The sequence below is a fragment of the Panthera tigris genome, chromosome C1 (genome assembly GCF_018350195.1).
Source record: "Panthera tigris isolate Pti1 chromosome C1, P.tigris_Pti1_mat1.1, whole genome shotgun sequence".
Lineage (NCBI taxonomy): Eukaryota > Metazoa > Chordata > Mammalia > Carnivora > Felidae > Panthera > Panthera tigris.
The window spans coordinates 1,991,036-2,012,636 of record NC_056667.1 but is presented as its reverse complement, the minus strand read 5'-3'; the positions used below and the strand labels follow the sequence as shown (position 1 = coordinate 2,012,636).

Below are 21,601 nucleotides of genomic sequence, written 5' to 3'. Positions count from 1 at the left end.
GTGCGTGGGCGTGGCCTCGCCCTCGGCCTCGGCCCCCACACAGCGCCCAGGGCCACAGCTGCTGGGTGGCCAGCACCTGCTGTTGGACTCTGGAGCCTGCTGTGCCGGCGACTTCACCCTCAAGTCCAGGCACCCTGGGACCACGGGCAGTGACTTCTGGGAGTTTCTCTGTGTGTTCCTCTCTCCTGGAGCCCCGCCCCGCCTGCAGAGCGGTTAACTCCTCCTGAGAAGCTGGGACCCAGGAACGCCTGGCCCCCAGCCACATGGGGAGGGTCCGGCCCTGTGGGTTCCCCCTCGGGGGCCACACAGGGTGCCTGATGCTTGGCCTCCTTGGGTTCTGCTGGAGGGCCTGCTCACTCCATGTCTTGACCCCCAGGAAGGGGGGAGGTGTGGGGCAGCCTCCCAACGCGGGCCAGCATCTCACGCTCCCAGGCTCGGCCAGACTTCACCCGGCGCCCACTCTGCATCCCGGAGCTAAGGCAGCTGGCACGGGGCGGGGTTGGGGGGAACACCTCCCCACCCCCCTCAGATTGGCAGCATGTGGCAGGTCCCTGACCTGAGCTGGGTGGGGCCTCGAGAGCCCTCAGGGAGGGCTTCAGGGAGGAGGTGTCCACGAGTACCAGGGGACAGACACTACAAGTGGGGGTAAGCTCGCCTGTGTTCTGCTTCCTGCTGGCCCCAGCTGACCCAGGAACGTGGCAGCTCTCCCTAAAGCCCTGATGTCAGGGGTCTGTGGCACTGAGGGGGCAGTGTGGCATTTGTGGGGCAGCATGGGGCCCTCACTCCAGCCTGGGGCCTGGCAAAGGCGCCCCGTGGCCGCCCGGCTGGGAGAGGAAAGCTGGAGCCGGCCCGGCGGGTGGGGGGGAAACGGCTCCTTCTGCTGACACACAGACATTCCGCCGGGCAGAGACGCCCAGCCCGCATTTCCGCATCGAGAAAGCATTTCCCAAACAGCTTCCAGACCCCACAGCCGTGGCCCTGGATGCGCTCGGCGGCACCGAGCCCGGGGGGCGGGGGGACAGTGGGGCGGCTGTGGGCACTGTCTGGACGGCCGGTGGTGTTCTGTCCTGGGTGGTCTGCTGGCCTGCATGGCCGTGCCCGAGTCCCCGTGCCTGGCCTGGTGGGGGTAGGGCCCAGAGCCATCCGCAGCCCCCCCCCCCCCCCAAGTCCTTCAGGGAGGTGCCAAAGCCGTCCCGGGCTCTGGGGACCTCATCATAACCCTTATTTGCTGCTGCTCAGAACCGTGTCCTGCCCACTGCATAGACGAGGAAGCAGGCCCAGTGGGGTCCTGGGACTCGTCCGTGGGCCTGCACCCATGTCTGCTGCTCGCAGACTGTGCTCTGCCCTTCCCAGCCCCTACCCGTGCCGGTGCTGAGCACAGAGGCCTGGAGCAGCATGCCTCCCCACCCCAAGGCTGGGTTGTGCGACGGGGTCCAGGTGGCTACAGAAGGATGGTGACAGCCCCGCGGTGGGACGAGGTGGCCCGAGAAGCGGTCCCTGGCTGGGGGTCCTGGGGTCGGGGAGGGAGTGCAGGGGGCACTGGGGAGGTGGCTCTTGTGGGATAGGGACAGTCCTGAGGCGCCTGGGGGGGCTCAGTCGGTTGAGCGTCCGACTTCAGCTCAGGTCACGATCTCGCGGTTCGTGAGTTGGAGCCCCACGTTGGGCTCTGTGCTGACAGCTCGGAGCCCGGAGCCGGCTTCGGGTTCTGTGTCTCCCTTTATATCTGCCCCTCCCCTGCTCGCACTCTGTCTCTCTCTAAAATAAATAATACTAAGAAAAAAGAGAGAGCTAGGGACGGTCCTCGGGTCCCTTGGCTCGTCTCAGGCTGGCCTGGCTGGGTTCCAGGATGCCGTGGTCCTCACGGCTGCATCTGCCATGTTGCAGGGAGCTGGCCACGTCCCAGGATACCGCCCCTCGGAGACCCAGTCTGGGCACTTCCTTGGGGCTTGCTGCCCCGCCTGGGGGAGGGCCTGGCCACCAACCTTGACTGACTCCTACTGACTCTCAGTGAAGCATTTTCCCCATCAGCTTACCGGCTCTGTGATTATCATCCCTCGTTACAGGCAAGGCAGTGGGCACAGAGAGCCTCGTGCCCCTTGGTAGCAGAGCTGGGGGCTGGGCTCGGGGAGACCAGCGCTGCCCGGCAGAGGTAGCCGGAGCCACACTGAGCGCACGTGTCTACCTTAAGTTCTCTGGAAGCGGCACCGAAAAAGGAAGGAAGCAGGTGACGTTAATTTTGACGACGTATCTCATTTAATGCAACACGTCCAGGTAGAATCATTTTAACGTGTGCTTAATACAAAAATGAGAAGGAGCGCCGTCATCTTTTTCGTACCGAGAAAGTGGTGTGTTTTACCCCCAGTGAGTGTCTCCATTCAGGACGATCTACAGTTCCCGTACTCAGGCCCCCCTGTGACAAGGGACAAGGCAGAGCCCTTTCCCAGGGTGGGCTAGACTTGGGCTGCACAGGGGACGAGGCCGGCGCCTCCCCCTTCCTGTCTTTGGCTCCTCCTCCTCCCACGGCCCTGGTCCTGCATGGGAGTTAGTGATGCTTCGAGGGGCCTCCACCCCAGAAGGGTGCTCCGGAGGAGCCCCAGGCCCTGTGCCCCGTTGGTGAGGGTGATCTGTGGATCCGGGGTGTCTCTCTCTGCCCCTTCCTGTGAGACAGACAGTCTCCACGGCCTCCCGTCCCCCTGCACCCTGGCTGCTGGCTGCAGGGGTGAGATCCTCTGGTTTCTGTTAGCACTTGTTTGCATGCTGTTGGAGAACGAGGTTTACGTTGCAGTAACGGACTGCCAGCCCACGTGGAAGGCCCCGTTCAAACAGCAATCTGACAGTGTGCCCATCGGGGAGACTTCCGGAGGCTCCCCGGGTGAGAGCCCGGAGTTCGAAGGCTGGTGTGCTGTTCAGAGGGAGGCCAGAAGAGAGGCTCATCCAGGAGGCGGGGGCAGACAGGCAGGCGGGCCCCAGGCAGGCCTGTGTCTGCACTGCAGGGCGCCTGGCAGGCGGGGGGCCAATGGGCTGGCCTCCGCACTGCAGACAGGACCGGGCAAGGTGGGTTGGTGCCTCTCTCCCACAAACTCGAGGACCCCACCCATTGCGGGGCAGGGCTGAGTGACGGCCAATAGGGCCTTTGCCCCAGTAGTTGGCCAGGAGCTAGAGGGTCGGCCTAGGCAGGGCACGAGGGCCAAGACGTCAGGAGCCAGCATGGGGCCGCCGGTCCGGCGCTCATCGGGGCCGGAATGCATAGACCCTTATGATGCCATTGGCCACTTTGGACAATGCTGGAGCCTCAGTCCCCGTCCTTGAGCCAAAGTGGGGGTTCAGGGTCTGGATTCGGACTTGCCTCCGGGGCTTCTGTAGCCTGGCATCTGGGGCTTGCTGTCCTTGCGAGGGAGCCCATTTTCCCCGTGGCCCTCTCCCACCTGCCGTGGGCACAGGGATTCCCTTGCTCCCTCCGGGTGCCAGTCCCTGTCCACTGGAGGACACGACAGTTCAGGGCGCAGGACACCGGGCTTGGGGGCTGCAGGCGTCTCTACCCCTTGGGATTTCCACTTTGGTGGCTTGGCTCCCCACCCCCCTCACACTCAACAGCACCCAACCCCACCCCACCGAGCCGCCTTCTCAAAGCCCCAGGCGGCATTGCCAGGGTGGCCTCCGTTTCTGCCTTGGTTACTTTCCCGCGTTGGTGCTGGAAACACATGCGTTTGAGCATGTGTGTCTGGGTTTGCTGAATACGTCTGTGCAGGGTCCCCTGTGTGTCGCGTGCGTATTTGCACACGTGGGTCTGTTTGTGCACGTGTCTCTGCGTCTCGGCCTGAGGGGTGCCTGTGTTTGTGTGCGCGCGCGCGCGCACCCCGGGGTGCCTGTGTCCGAGTGCGAGGGCGCGCGCGCGCGGGAGTGCGCGGGGGCGGTGGGCGGTGCACCGGGGGGCGAGGGCGCGGCCCGCGGGGGCGGGGCGGGGGGCGGGGGCGGCCCGTCCGCCTCTAGGATTTGGCTTTCACCTGCGGGGGGCGGAGGGAAAGCCGAGAACATAAAGGCGAGGGGCGGGGCGCCGGGCTCAGAGCGCGGCGGGGCCGCTGGGGTGCGCGCCGCTCGCCGACCGGCCATGGAAGCGTCCCGCGGCCGCGGGGGACTGGCCGCGCTCTGGTGCCTCGGGCTGCTGGGGGGCCTGGCGCGCGTCGCGGGCACGCACTACCGCTACCTGTGGAGGGGCTGCGTCCCGTGCCACCTGGGCCAGGCCGGCTACTCCGGGAACGCCGGGGACCGCAGGCCAGGTGGGCGCCGCGCGGAGTCTGCGCGGGGGACGTGGGGGAGGCGGTGCCCTGCTCCGCGCTGGGCTCCCTTTGCTCCTCTTGGGTCCGGCCTGCGCCCGGCCCGGCTGACGGAGCCGAGGCCGGAGGGAGCAGGGCGGGGGCGGTGCCGCCGGCGGCCCCCTTCCTCTGGGACGGGGCCCCTGCGCCCTGAGCCGTCGACATTCCATCCCCTCTGGGGCCTGGCTGCGGGGGCTGCCGACAGCAGAGTGGTCTTGAGCGGAGGGAAGAATAAAACAGCCCCTTGCATTGGCCTGTGGCACAGGGCGTGCATTTCCCTGGCGCTGGCAGCTCTGGGGGCCAGGCAGGAAGGCAGGCTCAAGAGAGAGTCCTTGGGGTCCCCGGGCAAAGTCTCGGCTTCCGGGGTGCCCAGGGCCTGGGTGGACGTGCAGGCGCTAGCCTTTCTTTCTGTCACCTTTCCGCAAGCCTTGGGAGTGGTCAGCCCAGTGGGCTCCGGGTGAGCTGTGAGGACCCCGGCAGATACACCCCTGTCCTGGCTCCATCCTGCCTCTCCCTGCTCTCCAGATCTGGTACCCACGCTGGGCCACCCTCCCTGCGGGAGGGAGCTCCTCAGAACTTGGAGCTGGTCATCCTCAGGAATGCGAGGTGGGGCGTGGTGAGTCATCAACCAGATCACGGCAGGGGCGGGGGCGCTCCCCTCCAGGCCTTCCCGGCCCTGCGTGTGGCTCTGTGGCTCTGGGCAGGGCACGCGTCTTCTTGGAGATGCTGGCCCTGCCCAGCTGTCCCTGGGGCAGTCTCTGCGGCCCTCCGTGCCAGGGGACACATGGAGCACTGAGCTGCAGGCCCCTGATGGTGGCCGTCTCCCACCTCCCCTGGCTTTGTCACTCGGCCAGCCGGGTCCCTGGCTGGGTCCCCACGGGGTAGGCAGCCCTCCCACTCTGGCTCAGTCGAGGCCAGGCCGGTGCTGTCACTGAAGCAGCGTGGCACTAAGCGCCGTGAGGCTGTGTATCATCCCGAGGCCTGGGGCTGTGTGGGGCTGGGCTTCGGGGAACCCCCCCCACCCCCCCCACCCCCAGGCCTGCCTGGACTTGCAGAGAGGAAAGGATCCCGGCCTGTGGTTGACAGGGCGCCACCTGTGGGCCTGAGGACCCTCTGGCATGTTTGGGAGGAAAGCAGGACTCTGAACTTGGTAACCATCGGAGCCGAGCTTCCCGGCAGCATCTGGAGGGAGCAGGGCTTCAGAAGGGGCTTCTCTGGGTGGTTTCTGCAGGGGCAGCTTGTTTGGCCCTGGCCTGAGCTCCAGGCTTGGGAGCTGCCGTGACTTGATGGGCTCCCGGCCGCGTCGTGATGGGCGTCCCCAGGCACCGCCGGGGAGCCAGCCGGGTCTCAGCCCAGTGATGTGTCACCAGGCTGCTCAAGTCTCCAGCCACACGCGTCAGCTGAGGGCAGCACGGCACCTGTGGGCGATGCTGGAGGCTATTCCTTCCCGTGGCCCGGCTCTGGACCTGCCCGCTCCCGGGCTCCCGGCTCCTCCCACGCAGGTGTGAGCTGCCCCAGACGAGTGTCAGCTGGGCCTCGGGCTGCAGAGGGCAGGGGGTCTGCACCCAGAGGCAGCTTCCGTCCCCTGGCTCCACTGGGTCAGCGTGGGAGGTGCGGTGCCTTCGCGCTCTCTTTCTGCCTGGGGGAGGACCCAGGCCCCCTTCTGTGCCACCTGGAGAGTGATGTTCTCTTGGTGGTTCCAAGGCCTTCTGTGTCAATGCTCAATTGGGGCCCTGCTGCTTGGGGTGCCTCAGGGCACTGATTCCATGGCGGGAATCGCTACGTGTAGGCCACTTGGCCCGAGAGGGCAGGCCTGCAGGACGGGGCCCAGGGGAGCACGGCCAGCCCCCGGGGAGCACAGGGGATCTTACTGTGGGAGTCAGGAGGCCGGGCTGGCCAGAGTGGACATTTGGAAACCTGGATTCCCAGCATGGGTGGTCTGAGCCTCCCCACCCCACAGTTCCAGAAAAGACCACAGAGGGAATCTTTACATGTGCCCCATGTTTAACTCCTGCGGCTGCTGCAACAAATCACCCCAATCTGAGTGGCTTCAAACCATACGGGTCTATTACCTTACGGTTCCAGAGGTCAGAAGTCTGAAATGAGCTAAAGCCCAGGAATTGACAGGCCTGGTTCCTTCCGAGGCTCCAGGGAGAGCCTGCTTCCTTGTCCTCCCAGCGTCTAGAGGCACCGATCCTTGACGGTAGCCCCGCCTCCGTCGACACAGCCGGGGGCCGGGTGTCTTCCCATCTCTTTCTCTCTGACCCTCTTGCCCCTTCCTTTAAGGGCCACGTCATGACACAGGACCCCCCTGGATACTCCAGGATCATTGGTCACCTCGCTGTCCTCAAGCCCACTTGCAAAGTCGCTTTTGCTGGGCCAGGCTCCAGGGATTAGGATGTGGACCTTTGGAGGGCTGACCACACTCTCCTTAAAGACCACTGAGCTGTGGCTCTCAGGTCACAGCCATGGCCACGGCCATGGTCACGGAGTCAGAAGCTCCCGGTGGTTGGAGCGGGCTGAGGACAGCTCTGCTCTGCCCCCACGTGGTCACCTCAGGAGTGGGGCAGGCGGGTTTAGGTAACTGGATCCTGGTTGTGTCCTGGTTATGTCTCTGTGAAGGGGCCCAGCTGGAGGTCATGTGGCCAAATGCCCCACCACCCTTAAACAGGCTTCCCTTGCCCAGAGAGCTGAAGGGGGAGGCTTCAGATCCTTCGGCCTTGAACTGCCCGCTGTGTCCAGATACCCACCCGGGCTGACGGCACCTGCAGGGCCCCCGCTCACAGATCTTGTCCCCACCCCCCCTCCCCAGTGGCAGGTTGCCGATCACCAGGCAGTGCGGCTCCAGGGGCCAGGGAGAGCTCGGGGCTGTGGTCAGCGTCATCTCCGAGGGGGATGCCCTGGGAGATGGCTTGGCGGGTGTGGGCCTGTGCATGTTAGCGAAGAGCAGGATTTCTGTCCCCTGGGGTGGAGTCTGAGTGTTCCTGTGCGGGCAGCAGGGGGGCCAGAACAGTGGTCACGTGGGCAGGGGGTGTGAGCTGGGGAGGGAGGCCCCGACTGGAGGGCCCCTACTGGCTGACGGCTGCCTCCTGCCCCTGCGTCCCCCCACGTGGCTCTTCCCAGACTGCCCATCTGGTGTCCTTGTGGCCCACAAGGGCTGCTGAGCGGGCCCGAGAGGCTGACGTTGACCAGGGCTCCCTGCGTATCTGACCCGCCCGGGAGCTGCTGGAGGGTGCAGTCCTCAGGGTGGGCTTAGCGCCCCCAGCCAGGTGTCTGAGCGGCTCAGGGGCGTGGTGCCATCCGAGCCTGCCTGTCCCCCCGCTGAGGGTCTGGACTGAGTGAGCATGGAGACAGAGCTGCCGGCTGAGAGCAGGTTTCCAGAAACCAGCGTCCCTGCCTGCCTGCTCACCCAGCACCTGCCTCCGCGGCCACGTCAGGGGGTCAGCCTGCCGGAATGACACCTGCCTGCCTGGCCAGGCCGCTCAGGACACCGAGGCCGCCGTCCACCCAGTCCTCAACACACACACGTGGTGCACCTTCCTCAAAGCTTCACTGAGTACCAACTGCGTGCCTGGGGCTGTGCACCCTGGAGGCACTTACCTTTCAGGGACTCTCTCAAAGACAGGGATCTGCGCTCAGAAGGGACGGGCGGGGTCTCCAGGGTCTCCTCTCTGAGCCCCCTTGGGTGGGTGCTGTCCGCCTGCCCTGCCCGATGGCTGTGGGTCTATCCTTCCATCCCCTCCCCGCCCAGCCAGCTCTCCCTCAGCTGTGCCCTGGGTCCCTCTGTGCCCCACCCTCTTTGGGGGCTCTGCTCTGCCCTCCAGCTTCCCATGAATCACCCTGGTTCCGTTCTGAGAGGACTCCAAGAGAGCCTCTCTTGCTCCTCTGTCTTCTGTCTTAGGCAGCCTCAGGGCTCGGCAGGGCCCCGGGGGAGCAGAGGCCCTGGCTCTGTGTCGTTTCTGGAGTGCCGGCCGGGCACATTCTGAGCACGGACCGGTGGCAGGGTTTGTATAACCTGGTGGGCAGGCTCTGGGGTGGCCGGGAGGAGCCTGGCCCCCGTGTGCTGCCTTCGGCGCCCTTCAGAAGTGGGCTCACGTGGCTGGCATTTTAGGGTCGGAGCACCGAAGGTGGGCATTTTCACGGGAACTGGAGGGTGCAGTTGTGGCTTGTACGTGCTTGAGTGAAGCGTCTGTGTGTCTGTCTCCTTGCTTCTGTGGTTAGGGGAGCTGGCTGCTCAGCTGGAGAGGCTGCGTCTGAAAAGTATGGACTGGCCCGCGGCCCAGGCATGGGCTCCCGTCCCCGTGCCCGGCACGCTGGGGATGCTCCGTGTCTGCAGCGGCTTCCCGCCTCGGTCTCCGTGTCTCCCGGGCAGTTGCGTCCTTCCTGGCCCTAGCCTCGCACGCAGGTGTCCCGGGCAGCCTGTTCTGACACCCTCAGTCGCTGCCCAGCCTCCCCTCGAGCTCAGCTTGGTGGACGGAAGCCTGGAGGGATGAGAGGCGAGGGCAGCCCCAACCTTCTCCACACCTCTGCATTCCTGCAGAAGGAGGCGTGACCCTCCTGGGGTGCATGGGCACAGGTGTCCTGCCCTGGTGGTCGGTGGTCTCAGATGGGAGGTGTTCTCCCAGAAGCGGAGTGCCAGGGACCTCCACTGGGTCCTGTGCTGGGGTTGTTGCTGGTGGTCTCCTGTCCCCCGGGCATTGGGAGCCCCCCGGGGACCCCAGACAGGTCCCGCGTTCGTTTCCTGGGAACAAAATGGACACAACAGTAGACGTTGGTTCTCTCGCTGTTCCTGGAGGCTGGGAGTCCAGCATCAAGGTCACGGCAGAGCCACGCTCCCTCTGAGACCTCCTGTCCTTGACGTGTCCCCCAGCCTCTCGTGGCTCCCATTGTCCCTCGGCTTGTGGCCACCTCGCTCTAACCTGTGCTTCCCGTGTGTCTCTTGTCAGGACCCCAGTCGCAGGATCCAGGGCCCCCCTCGCCCCGTGCGGTCTTCCCTGGATCTCTAACCACTTGCATTCGCATCTTATTTGCGGACAAGGTCACGTTCCGAGGCTCCGGATGGATGTGAATTTGGGGGGGCATCTAGTCCCTCTACCCCCTGCCCTCCCTTGGGCTTTTTGTCCCCCAAAGCCTGGGCAAGGGCACCTCACGAGTTACCGGTTTTTTCCTTTGGGGCCCGTGGGCCCCAGAGGAGCGGCGGGCACTGGCTGGCACCGTCCCGGGTATTTCTGGATTTGGACTTTGGAAGCGCACTCCACTCCCCCACCGCTCCCCCTGCCCCGCCCAGTCCCCTCTGCGGCCACCGAGTTTCCTCAGTGAGGGGCCCCGACCCCGGGTGGCTGCTGGCTGTTAACCCTTGGCCTTGTGTCCCCGCGCAGATGTGGATGAGTGCCAGGTGCACAATGGCGGCTGCCAGCACAGCTGTGTGAACACGCCAGGCTCCTACGTCTGTGAGTGCAAGCCCGGATTCCGGCTCCACGCGGATGGCAGGACCTGTTTGGGTAAGCGCCCTGAGGCTCCGGGAGCGGCCGGCCCACCCACTTGCTGGGCGCGCCCGCCAGGACAGGGGCTGGGGTCCCTGTACTCAGGGACGGAGAGACCCTCTGGGGTCTGTGTGCTCAGTAGCAGCTCTTAGGGCGTCTCCGTCCTGCTGAGTGTGCAGCTCCTGGGGGAGGGAAAGGAGGAGTCTCAAGGACCTGGCTCCCCCTGCTGAGGCTGGGCCCTGGGACGCTGAAGCCCCGTTCCCGGGGCGCCTCTGTGCACCTGGGGAGGAGCCCCTGGGCCCCGATACTGTGGAGCGCCCTCTCTGCAGAAGCCGCAGTGATGGGGACCAACCTCGGGGGCGACTTGGGTGCTTGCTGGGTGTCAGGGGAGGCCTGGTGAGGGCGGGGCGGTGTGAGACCGCTCTGGGGCGGGTGGGCTGGGGTTCCCGGGCCCAGGTACCCCCGTCCCAGCCTTGGGGAGCGTAGGGGGTTGGGCCGTGGCGGGGGGAGGGGTAGCCAAGAAGCAGGTCCTGACTCTCACTTCCTCAGCACGTTCTTTTCCTGTGGGGAGTAGGCTTGATGGAGTGCCTGGCCGTGGCCTGCTGTCCCTGTGAGCGTGGAGGGCTACTGGGGGGAGGGGACAGAGCCAGGCTCCCACTGAGGTGGAGGCTGGAGGGGCCGGAGGCGGGTCTGGGGTCTGGCGGCCAGCGCTCACTCCCCACCCTCCTGTGCCCCTCTCCTGGCTGGCTCTGGACGCAGGGGCCGAGGGCACAGGGCTGCTGTGTCTGGGAGGCCACGGGATGGTCGTTCTTGGGGGGGGGGGGGGCTGGGGGCCGGACACCCTTTCTCTCACCCCGGAGACCCAGAGTGGGCCCGGCAAGCTCCCATCGGCCCCATCCCCGCCTGCCTTACTGCTATGTGGCAGGGCGGCCTGCCAGCCCCTGGGGGGCCCTCCCGGCACTCAGGGCGCATACTCACATGTCCGGGCGCTGCTCCGTGAAGCTTCTCTGGGTCGGGAAGTGGAAACAGATGTGGGAAGTGTTGTAATGTGCTTCCAGACAAATCTGACTAGGGTGCAGTCTCCAGCTGCTGCCCCCCGGCGCCAGGGGGACGGGGCTTCTGGGAGTCTGCTGGTTCACCCCGGCCCCCCGACGTCTCTCCTCACCCTTCCTCCGGGCCGGGTTCTCCCTGGAGAAGGGTGTCCTGGGGGTTGGTCCGGGGTGGGCCGGGGTGGGCCGGGCCTGGTGGGTGCCCACTGCCCCCTCCCTGTCGCGGGCTCCCCTGCAAGGGGCCTGGGGCTGGGACCCACCTCCCCAGTCTCTCTAGTCCCCCCATGTGTGCTGATCGTGGCCTTCAGTGAGGTGCTGGGTGGTGGTGATGCGTGGGCAGCATGCAAAGGGAGGGGGGCCTTCACGGCTGTGGAGGGACAGGCCGTGGCCTTGAGACTGGCCTCACGCTGTTGGCTGCGGGAAGTTCAGGTGGGGCGCCCCTCAGCCTTGCCCTGGCCCCCAGCCCACCCCCTCGCTGCGCTGGAGCTGTTCCCAGGAGCCTTTCCTAGGAGTCGCCTCTGCTCCAGGCCCCAGAAGTCTTGATTTGTGACATTTGCTTATTTAAAGGTCCTCTCGGGTCTGATGCCGGGCTCCTGGGCGTGGTCTGCACAGCCCGACCCGGGGCTGCTGGGACCTCTCAGCCCCTGCCCGGCTGCCCCTCACACTGCCCACCAGGCGGGGCAGGTGCGCTCCATACCCAGGTGGCGGCCAGCCCTCTCCCTGTTGGTGCCGCCCCCTGGGTGCTCCCCGTAGCCGGAGTGGCTCCTTTCTTAGCAGGCATACGGCCTCTCGCGCTTTCTCTTTCTTTGGACTGCAATCGCCGGCGGGAAATGCGCGCACTGTGTCCCGCTTACCTGCACACACCGGGCTGTTTTGGGTGAATTCTGGGACCTGTGGATCCCAGGTGGATACCTGGGAGTCTGGGAGCTGACGGGTTGACGGGCCGGTCCCCACGTCCCCCACGGTGCCTGGGATTGGTGCAGGATTGTCAGACTTGGTCCACTGGGAGCTGCCTTTCCTGGGGAGGCCCGGGCTTTGCTGAGAAACTTCCAGAGTGGACAGGCATCTCCAGGGGGCTTCTTCACAGGCAGAGTGGGAAGTGTTCGTTCTAGGGGCACCTCTCCCTTCTTGCTACTGTGCCCCTTTTGGTTGCCAAGGGACCTGCCCAGGTGCGGTGGTGGCCTTGGGTGGGTGGGCAGGCTGGCCAAGTATCTGAGATCGTGGATGGGTGGCTTCCAGGTGGGGCTCGGGTGGAGGGCACCACTGGACCCTCTGAGGGCTCTGAGTTGGGGGGGCTGGCGCTGGACTTCTTGCCACTGAGAAGTTGTGGGGCCCTGCCCCGTCTCCTCTGGGGCTCCCGGGGAGGAGCTGGGCCTTGTCTGAGGTTTACAGGGCACCTTCTGAGCCCAGACCACCCTAGGGCTGTAGCACAGGATTATGGGAAGCATCAGAATAGGACCCGCACCCCCACCCTGTGCAGCCATGGGACAGGCTGCACAGCTGGAGCACAGCTGCTCTGGAACCCCTCTCCTGGGCCCTGCTGGGATCCTCTGCTGGGGGAGGGGTGCTGGGAGCTCTCCTGGGACTTTGCAGGCTGGCAGGAGACAGCCCCAGGCACCCGCTCCCATCCAGCAGCTGGGAGTAAGAGTTCTAGAGATGCTGGGGGGGGTGGGGTGGGGGGAGGGCGGGTAGAGAAGACGCCCACAGGGATATGGCCATCTTTCCTGTGTGCTGGCATCTCTTGGGGTGTTCCACGTCACGGGGCCCTGAGGGACGTGGGAAGTCCTCAAGGGAGGCACACTGGAGAGGGGAGCCTTGAAACACACAAGGGGGGCCTTGAAACCCTTGAGGAACTTGCCTCCGAGGCAGGGAGAGGGTAGGAAATCCCTCCCTCTCAGAAGTTCTGACGGAAACAAAACACAGAAAGGTTTCAGTTCTTAAAGATGAGAATTTGCCAGAAGGATTTTGCCAGCAGCCTGAGGCCCCTGAGCACCACCCACTCAGCCTGGCCCCAAGGGAAGCAGCAGTAGCCGGGCATCTTGGGGCCCTCCATCTCTGGCCCTCCTGGGTGTGTCCCCCGGGCTCTGAGGTGGGAAGAAAGAGCAGGGCAGGGCCCAGTGCTAGTGCACCCTGAGTGTCACCCTCGGGTCATAGAGCAGGCCTCTTGCCTTTTCCAACTTGGGGCAGCAGGGCCTGGGAGTGCCTTGGTCAGGTGACGTGTTCAGGAAGGCCATTCTCGCTTTTCTGTGACATCTTGTCGAGGGCCCAGCTGCTGGGTGGTTTAACACTTGGCACTGGGAAACCCGCCTCCTCTGTAGGGCTGGGCACTCTGAGCCAGCAGGACACCTGCCCAGTGGTCCCTTTTGGACCTTGGACGTGGAACTTCCCCTACTCCCCCGCAGCAAGCGATATACAGCACAGGGTCCACTTGAGGGACCATGACCTCACTGGCTCAACTAGTACGGGGTCCGTCTGTGTGATACCCCCCCCCCCCCCCCGGTCCTCTGCCCTTGGCCTTTTGGACTACTCACCCCCCACCCACACCAGCCCTCGCACTCCCCACCCTCCTTCACCCGTGTCCCAACGTCCTGACCCGGGTTCCTTCCCCTAGGAGTCACACGGGCCCTGTGGTGCCCACGGTGTGGGGGAGGGTCTCCCCAGCCCTGTGTTTCCTCGGGCCTCTGCCGGCCGTGCCCCGTAGTCTCGGGGCTGTCCTTTCCCCACCAGGCCTGGATCCCTCAGGGAGGGAGCAGCGAGGGCTGCTCAGAGGGGAGGCCCCCTGCCCCCCAGGAGGCCCCGTTGGCAGAAAGTGGGGCTGGCGCCAGAGCCACAGGAAGCGGGAAGGTAGAGGGCTCTAGGCTCATTTCCACGCCTCCCTGCAAAGCTCCCTTGCGGCTCCGGGCGTGCTCTCCGCTGCCTCCCAAACCCGAAACAGGCCACCGTTGCAAGAAAGCAGTGTGCCTTCCTGGCCCTGCGGGGCCCCTGGGTCTCAGTGGGGTGGTGGGAAGGGCTTCCCCGCCCCTGAGCCCCCCCAGGAGAGTCCTGGCTTTGGCCGAGCCCAGGGCCCCAGAAGGGCAGCTGCCGGCGCTCGGGAGCGACGGGACGGTCACGCTCGAACCCCGGGGGCCGGGAGCGGTGGCCACAGGCCCTGGGCCAACAGGGAAGCAAGGGCGCAAAGACGGGGTGGTGCGGTGGGGAGGGTCGGCGAGCGTGGGCGGCGCAGAATGGAGCGTGGGGCCAGGCGTGGGGCCGGGTGGCCTGGGCTGTGCGAACAGCGGCGGGTGCACCCCCAGGGGCTGCGGCAGAGCCCGGGTTCACCCCGAGGTGGGCGGCGCGGGGCGGGCAGGCCCTGGCGCCCTGCTCGTTGGCTGTCCCTCTCCTGCTGGAACTTGGGAGCTGGCCGGTGGGTGTGCGGTCTGTGATGGGGCAGGTCCGGCCCCTGGCACGTGGGTGGTGGCGGCCCCTGCTGGCGGAAGGCGGCAGTGCAGCCCCACCCTGAGATCCTGCTGGGGGAGGGGGCGGTGCGGGGCAGAAGTCCCCCAGCAGGTACCTCGGTGGGTGTCTCCAGGAGCTGCGGTGCATTTTCTCACAGTTCTGGAGGCGGGCACTTGCTGCTCACGGGTTCCCGCCTTCCTGGCGGCCTCGCCGTGTCCTGTGGCGGAGGGAGAGACAGAGAGAATCTCGCATCTCTTCTTACGGGGGGGCAAGATTTCTGTTGGATCGGGGCCACGCCCTGTGACCTCATGTAACCTTAATTATCTCCACGAAATCTCTGCCTCCAAAGGGAGTCACCCTGGGGGTTAAATTTTAGGGGCACGCGTGTCGATTCAGAGGAACGGAAACATCAATCCCGTCAGGGGCGGCAGGGCCCGCTAACCTCCTGTTTTCTGACCGGTTCTTGGCTCTGCTTCGGGTCTGAGCACGGTCCTGATCTGTGGGGCCGCGCAGGCTGGGGCATGGGTTCCACGGCCGGGTCTCAGTGTGACCTTCACCACCAGCTCCGGGCACCGGCCGTGCCGAAGCAGGCCTGTCCCTGAGCTGCACGGCCCCGTGTCTGAGAAAAACCCGCCTCCTCCAGCTTTCTGGGCCTCCGTGGCACAGGGTGTGCCCGAGGCCGCTGGGCTTGGCTCCCTCGTGCACACAGCTTGGGAGCACCCGGAACCTTAGCACTGTGTGGCCGGGCAGCGGGAGTCAGGTTCCGGAGGCCAGGAGGCCCCGCGGCGAGCCCCAGCTCCCTCTGCCAAGCCCACCTGCTGGGGATTTGTCCCCTGGCTCACTTGGCGGGGGGGGGGGGGGGGGGCCCAGTGCCAGGTCATCCCCGGACTCATCCTGGGGGCTCTGCCTGTCAGGGGGTCTCCTTTCCACCCCTGCCACAGCCCCCTGGGTCCTCCTTGTGACCGTGGTACCAGTCCTGTGGGCCGCCCTGCCCTGGGCTCCAAGACCCTGTCTCTGTGCACCTGTCCCACCTGCCAGGAAGGCCTTCTGGCTCCTGTTATGAGTCCCAAGTAGGGAGAGGGCTGGGAGGTGTGCACACAGAGAGCCCAGGAACCGGGCTGGGTCACGTCGTGCTCGGAAACCTCTGGGTGGTGCCGGTGGCTCAGTCAGTCATAGTGGCTCAGGTGTGGCAGGCAGGGCCGTGGGGGGTCAGTGCAGAGTAAGGTGGCTGGGTGGGGGAGGGGCTTAAGGGCTGACGGACATCAGACAGCGCTGCCATGCAGGCCTTGGTCTGGCCCAGGTCCCACATCACTGCCACTCCTCGGTGCATGTGGCAGGCAGGTGCTGCCAGGGGACCGAGCCCTCACTGCCACCCTGGTGTCCTCCCATAGGCTCACTTCCCTAGTGCCGGTTTGGGCCTGATGGGACCCTGGGCAGGGGCTCCCCAGCCGTATGCCTCACGGGAGGAAGTCGGGTCTCTCACGAGGGCGGTGTTCTGGATTTTTCAAGCACACTGCTCCTGGCAGACAGCGTGGTCCTGGCGTCCTCGGAGCCCTGAAGCCAGGCGCCCGGTCTGTGGGGATGCCGTGTCCGCTCCCCCATGCCGCCAGGCCTGCCGCTCCCCCTCCCACAGGCGACGAAAAACGGCCCGGGGTGGGCAGGGGCTGCGCGGGTCCGACGGGGGCTGCGGGCCAGGCCTGTGGGCTGTGCTGGCCACCCGGCCCCTGGCCTGACCGACAGGATAGTGGAAGTGTCTGGGTCTCCACCACCCACAGCCGGCCCACCGCCTCCTCCAGGGAGCCTCCCAGTCTGCTTGGCCTCTGAGCCCCGAACACCCGGGCTCTCAGCGGGGCCCAGTGGTTTGCACTGCGGGCTGGATGGCGCTGGGTAGGTCTGCAGTCCCTGTTTGCACCCAGTCCCCAAACAGGCTGGGGATGTGGAGCCAGAAACAGACCCGCATCCCGGGCACCCTGTGTATGGACTGAGGAGCAGAGCCAGGCCCGTGAACACCGCAGGAACAGTGTTGCCCTCTCACCGTCCCTGCTTCCGGAACACAGAGCAGAGGAGGGTCCTGGGGGCTCCCTGGAGGAGGCGGTCACGTGATATCCCTGCTCTGCGCCTGATGAGGGTAGGCCCCTCAGCCGGGTCACCCTCCTGGGCTGACCTGGGCTCCTGTCTGTGTGTCCCCAGCCATCAACTCTTGTGCCCTGGGGAATGGCGGCTGCCAGCACGAGTGTGTCCAGCTCACGGTGACCCAGCACCGCTGCCAGTGCCGCCCCGACTTCCAGCTCCAGGAGGACGGGAAACGCTGTGTCCGTGAGTGTGCCGCCAGCCCTCGGGAGAGAGGCTGGACCCCACCGGGGCTCCCATAACCCATAGAGCCACCCGGGGACCCGAAGCCCGAGCCCAGGGCGGGTGCAGGGGCAAATGCTGGGGGGCTGGGGCTGGAAGGGGGCCTCAGCGGAGGCGACGAGGCATCGTCCAGCCCCTGGTGGGCACTGGAGAGGAAGCCCCTCCGGCTGTGCTCTGGGAGCACGGGGGAGGGAGTCCCTTAGGCTGTGCTCCGGGAGCACGGGGGAGGGAGTCCCTTAGGCTGTGCTCTGGGAGCATTGAGGAGGGAGCCCCTAGGCTGTGCTCTGGGAGCACGGAGGAGGGAGCCCCTGGGCTGTGTTCTGGGAGCACTGAGAAGGAAGTCCCTTAGGCTGTGCTCTGGGAGCACTGAGGAGGGGGCCCCCTAGGCTGTGTTCTGGGAGCACTGAGAAGGAAGTCCCTTAGGCTGTGCTCTGGGAGCACGGGGGAGGGAGCTCCTGGGCTGTGCTCTGGGAGCATGGAGGAGGGAGCCCCTGGGCTGTGCTCTGGGAGCACGGGGGAGGGACTCCCTTAGGCTGTGCTCTGGGAGCACGGGGGAGGGAGTCCCTAGGCTGTGCTTTGGGAGCATGGGAGAGGGAGCCCCTGGGCTGTGCTCTGGGAGCCCTGTGGAGGAAGCCTCCTAGGTTGTGCTCTGGGAGCATGGGGGAGGGAGGAAGCCTCCTAGGTTGTGCTCTGGGAGCACGGGGGAGGGAGGAAGCCTCCTAGGCTGTGCTCTGGGAGCACGGAGGAGGAAGCCCCTAGGCTGTGCTCTGGGAGCCCTCCCAGGAGGGAGCCCCTGGGCTGTGATCTGGGAGCACTGAGGAAGGGGCCCCCTAGGCTGTGTTCTGGGAGCACTGAGAAGGAAGTCCCTTAGGCTGTGCTCTGGGAGCACGGAGGAGGGAGCCCCTGGGCTGTGCTCTGGGAGCATGGAGGAGGGAGCCCCTGGGCTGTGCTCTGGGATCGTGCATCTGTTGGGAGCAGGAAGGCCAGGACGGGGCACGTGGGGGACGATGGGAAGGGCATCTGTGTGTTGGCCCTGGGCTTTGTGTGGGCAGGTGGGACCCAGGCCCCGGCCCTCGGGTGGAAGAGGTGGACAGGGCGCCACCTGGCATCTCGCCCTGGGGTCTCAGGGCTGCCTGCCACGGGGAGAGGAGCCTCCCCGATGGAGGTGGTGGGGGTAGGCCCGGGGCCCCAGGATGTGGAAACTGGGGGGGCGGGGCTCTGGGACGGGGCAGGTACTGCGAGAGCGCAACCCCCACTTGGCCTCCTGGGTCCCAGGCCAGGAGTGAGGGTGGGTCTGAGAGGCCGAGCAGCGGGGGCACAGCGGCGTGGGGTCGCGGGCTGGGGGGCAGCTCGGCTCCCACTAGAAGGCTCAGGTCTTCTCTGGAGTCTTCTCGGGCTGTCTCGGGGGCTCCCGCATCTGTGAGAGGGAGCTCCCCCCCCCCCCCCCCCCCCGCCCCCAGCCTGGTGCCCTGGGGGAGCTCACGAGAGGCCCGGGACGGTCACTGCAGGGAGAAACCCGTGCGCGGACCGGAACGGCGGCTGCGCTCACACGTGCCAGGTGCGCCGGGGGCTCGCCCACTGTGAATGCCACGCGGGCTTCCTGCTGGGGGCGGACCGCAGGTCCTGCGAAGGTACGATGCCCCACCCCGGGGTGAGCCAGCCTCTGCACCCCACCTCGCGCGGGGGATGGGCACGCTGAGCAGAAGCAGGTGGGAGACCTCGGGTTGTGTTCTTAGTCCTTGTTTTATTTTTTAAATGTTCTATTGATTCTGGGGGAGAGAGGGAGACTGAGAGCGAGAGAGGGAGACTGAGAGCGGGAGAGGGGCAGAGAGAGGGAGAGAGAGTCCGAAGCAGGCTCCAGGCTCCAGGCTCCACGCTGCAGCACAGACCGACGCGGGGCTCGATCCCACAAACCGTGAGCTCCTGACCTGAGCTGAGATCAAGAGTGAGATGTTTAACCGACTGAGCCAGCCGGGCGCCCCTTGTGTTTTTATTTTTTAAATAGTTCCCATATTAGCTAAGTAGTACACGGTCGTCAGGGAACCAGAAGAGAGATCACGAAGAGAAAGGGAGGGAGATCACCCGAGCCCGGGTGGCGTCTCCAAGGCCGGCTTCTGGATGTCTCCACGGTTGTTTGTTGGGCCGGCGCCCTCGGAATCGTCCTCGGTCCCCGGTCCCAGGTCCCAGACGAAGCTGTCCTTCATCCCTGGCTGCAGGGGTGTGTGCTGAGTGGCCTGGGGCGTCCGTTACCCCATCACAGGAGTTTGGGGCGTGCCCCCTCCTCCCCGTGCACACGGCTCTGGGGACGGGTCTGTGCGTGTCCCCCTGTAACCCTCAGGGTGAGTCTGTGAGGTGATGCGGTGTGTCCAGGGCAGGCGGCGAGCTTTTCCCCGGGCGTCCGAGAGACGTGCCCCCCACGGCACCAACACCAGGACCCGGTGTCTCGGGCGTCATCGCCCTGCCGCTCTGTGTGCGGGCGTCTCAGCAGGACATGGGGCTGAGGGGCCCCTTCACCCCAAGGCTCCCCCCCTCCCACACACACTGGGGGCTGTGCATCCCAGGCCGGCAGCCCAGGGGCCTCCTCCTCGATCTTTCCCATCCAGATGTGGACGAATGTGCCACAGGGCAGGCGTGGTGTGCCCACGGCTGCCTCAACACCCGGGGGTCCTATAAGTGCGTGTGCCACCCCGGCTACGAGCTGGGCGCTGATGGCCGACAGTGCTACCGTGAGTAGACGGTGGGCGGGCATCGGCCTCAGGGGGTGTGGAGGGGCCTGGGGGGGCTGCAGGGGGTCAGGGAGGACCGTGTCACCAGACCCCCATCCCCGGTGGCGGGTGTCACTGCAGGGATCGAGATGGAGATCGTGAACAGCTGTGAGGCCGGCAACGGGGGCTGCTCCCACGGCTGCAGCCACAGCAGTGCGGGGCCCCTGTGCAGCTGCCCCCGTGGCTACGAGCTGGACCAGGACCAGAAGACGTGCATCGGTGCGCAGGCTCCCCGCACACGCCCCCGGTCTGCGCACTGCTGGCTGCCGTGACTCGGCATGCCCCCGTGCCCCCCTCCGTCCTGCTCGCTCTGCCCCGGGCCGGGGGTGGTGGCCGAGGGTGGTGGCCGAGGGCGGGCCTGGGAAAGGCGGTACCGGGCGCCCTCGGCCCCCATCCGCTCGGTCACTTGGTTAAGCGCCCCCCTGCCCCCCGTGCCGCCAGGTGGACTCCTCACCCCCCCTGCGGCCCCCAGTCTGGCCCCCACAGCCGGCGGGGTGGCCCCGGGGCCGGGGCACGTGTCCCGTGTGTGTGTGCGCGCGCGCGCAAGGCCGGGGAGGTGCGTGGGTGCGTGTGACCGCGTGCAGGGGTGCGTGCAGGCGGTGCCAGCGGCCCTGTGTGCGCCCCGCAGACGTGGACGACTGTGCGGACTCGCCGTGCTGTCAGCAGGTCTGCAGCAACAGCCCCGGCGGGTACGAGTGTGGCTGCTACGCCGGCTACCGGCTCAGCGCCGACGGCTGCGGCTGCGAGGGTGAGCCGGGGGCCGCGGGGGGCCCGGGGCGGGACCGGGGGGACCCCCCCAAGGGGGACCCGGGTTCGGCTGCCCTGCCTGCCGCCCCCACCCCCGGCCAGCCGCGTCCCGCTCCCGGGCTGCGCACCCCCGCCTGCTCCTGGCCCGTCCTCCTCCCCCGCCCCGGGCGGGCGTCCGCTGTCCCCCTGACGCCGGAGGTGGGGGGACGGCTGTGGCGCAGTCATCCTCCGTCACGCATGCCCCTGACCTCAGTCCGGTGGGCGGAGCCGGGGGTGGGCGGACCCCCAGGCCCCCCGGGACAGGCCCAGCAGCCCCGGGTTTGCCCGCAGACGTGGACGAGTGCGCGTCCGGCCGCGGCGGCTGTGAGCACCACTGCACCAACCTGGCCGGCTCCTTCCAGTGCTCCTGTGAGGCCGGCTTCCGGCTGGACGAGGACCGTCGAGGCTGTGCCCGTGAGTCCCTGCCTGTCACCGCAGGGACCCTGCCTTCTAGGCACCTGTCCCTTATGCCCCCCAGGTCACCCCCTCTCCGTCCTGGCCAGGTAGAGCCCACCTCAGTCCTGCCTCTGGCTGCGGGACAAGCTGGGGGCAGCGGTGTCGGGGAAGGGGCTGGTCAGACAGGCCTCCGCCAGGGCAGGGGTTTGCCCAGGGGTCCGGGGTGGTCCAGTTCCTGTCCTGCCCCGGTGAGAGAGGGACCAAGGACGGTGTCCAAGGGAAGAGACCGCCGCTGCTGCCCCGCCCCCCCACCCCCGCTGCCCCTGCTGCACCTGGTCAGGAGTACAGCTGGGACGTCCCCTTGCCATCGAGCTGAGGCGGGGTGCAGCAGGGGCTATAGGTGGGGCCCCAGGGGGTGGGAGCTGCCTCTGGGCACTGAGGGGCGGGGGAATCCGGGACGGGAGGGTGGCAGGGGCTAAGGGGCTTTTGTGCCCCCGCCAGCCCTGGAGGTACCCGAGGCAGACCTGGACGGCCAGCTGCCCTTCGTGCGGCCCCTCCCACACGTCGCGGTGCTCCAGGACGAGCTGCCCCACCTCTTCCAAGATGACTACGTGGGGGCCCAGGAGGAGGCAGCAGCGGTGGAGGCCCGGGGCGAGCACACACTGCTGGAGAAGTTCGGTGCGGGCGGGCCCAGCCGTGGGGGCCCTGCTGTCGGGGACGGCGGCCCAGCCGCCACCCGCCCTGGGGTCTCGTTTGCACAGTGTGGTGGTGGGGGGGGTGGTGCTGAGCCTGGCCGGACCACGTGGGCCCTGACCTCTCTCTGCCGGTCTGCCCCCAGTGTGCCTGGACGCCTCCTTCGGCCAGGACTGCAGTCTCACCTGTGATGACTGCAGGAACGGGGCCACCTGCCTCCCGGGCCTGGACGGCTGTGACTGCCCTGAGGGCTGGACCGGGCTCATCTGCAACGAGAGTGAGGCCTCGGGGGCGGGGTCCTGCGGGCAGCCACCCTGGGCCGGGGGAGG

General features: G+C 66.9%; 1 protein-coding gene across 2 annotated transcripts in view; it reads left to right on the top strand.

The window, feature by feature from the left end:
• MEGF6 (multiple EGF like domains 6) overlaps positions 1 to 21,601 on the top strand; it is a 90,397-nt gene that overhangs the window by 48,671 nt on the left and 20,125 nt on the right. The window contains exons 1-10 of one of the 2 annotated variants that reach the window (XM_042996734.1): positions 4,078 to 4,277; positions 9,692 to 9,814; positions 16,471 to 16,596; positions 18,141 to 18,263; positions 19,236 to 19,358; positions 19,479 to 19,616; positions 20,026 to 20,145; positions 20,475 to 20,597; positions 21,081 to 21,257; positions 21,418 to 21,549. In XM_042996734.1, the coding sequence (XP_042852668.1) occupies positions 4,109 to 4,277; positions 9,692 to 9,814; positions 16,471 to 16,596; positions 18,141 to 18,263; positions 19,236 to 19,358; positions 19,479 to 19,616; positions 20,026 to 20,145; positions 20,475 to 20,597; positions 21,081 to 21,257; positions 21,418 to 21,549 (1,354 nt within the window). In that variant the 5' untranslated portion in view covers positions 4,078 to 4,108. Of the gene's footprint in view, positions 1 to 4,077; positions 4,278 to 9,691; positions 9,815 to 16,470; positions 16,597 to 18,140; positions 18,264 to 19,235; positions 19,359 to 19,478; positions 19,617 to 20,025; positions 20,146 to 20,474; positions 20,598 to 21,080; positions 21,258 to 21,417; positions 21,550 to 21,601 lie in introns of those variants that run through there. The other variant, XM_042996733.1, reaches the window with a different exon arrangement.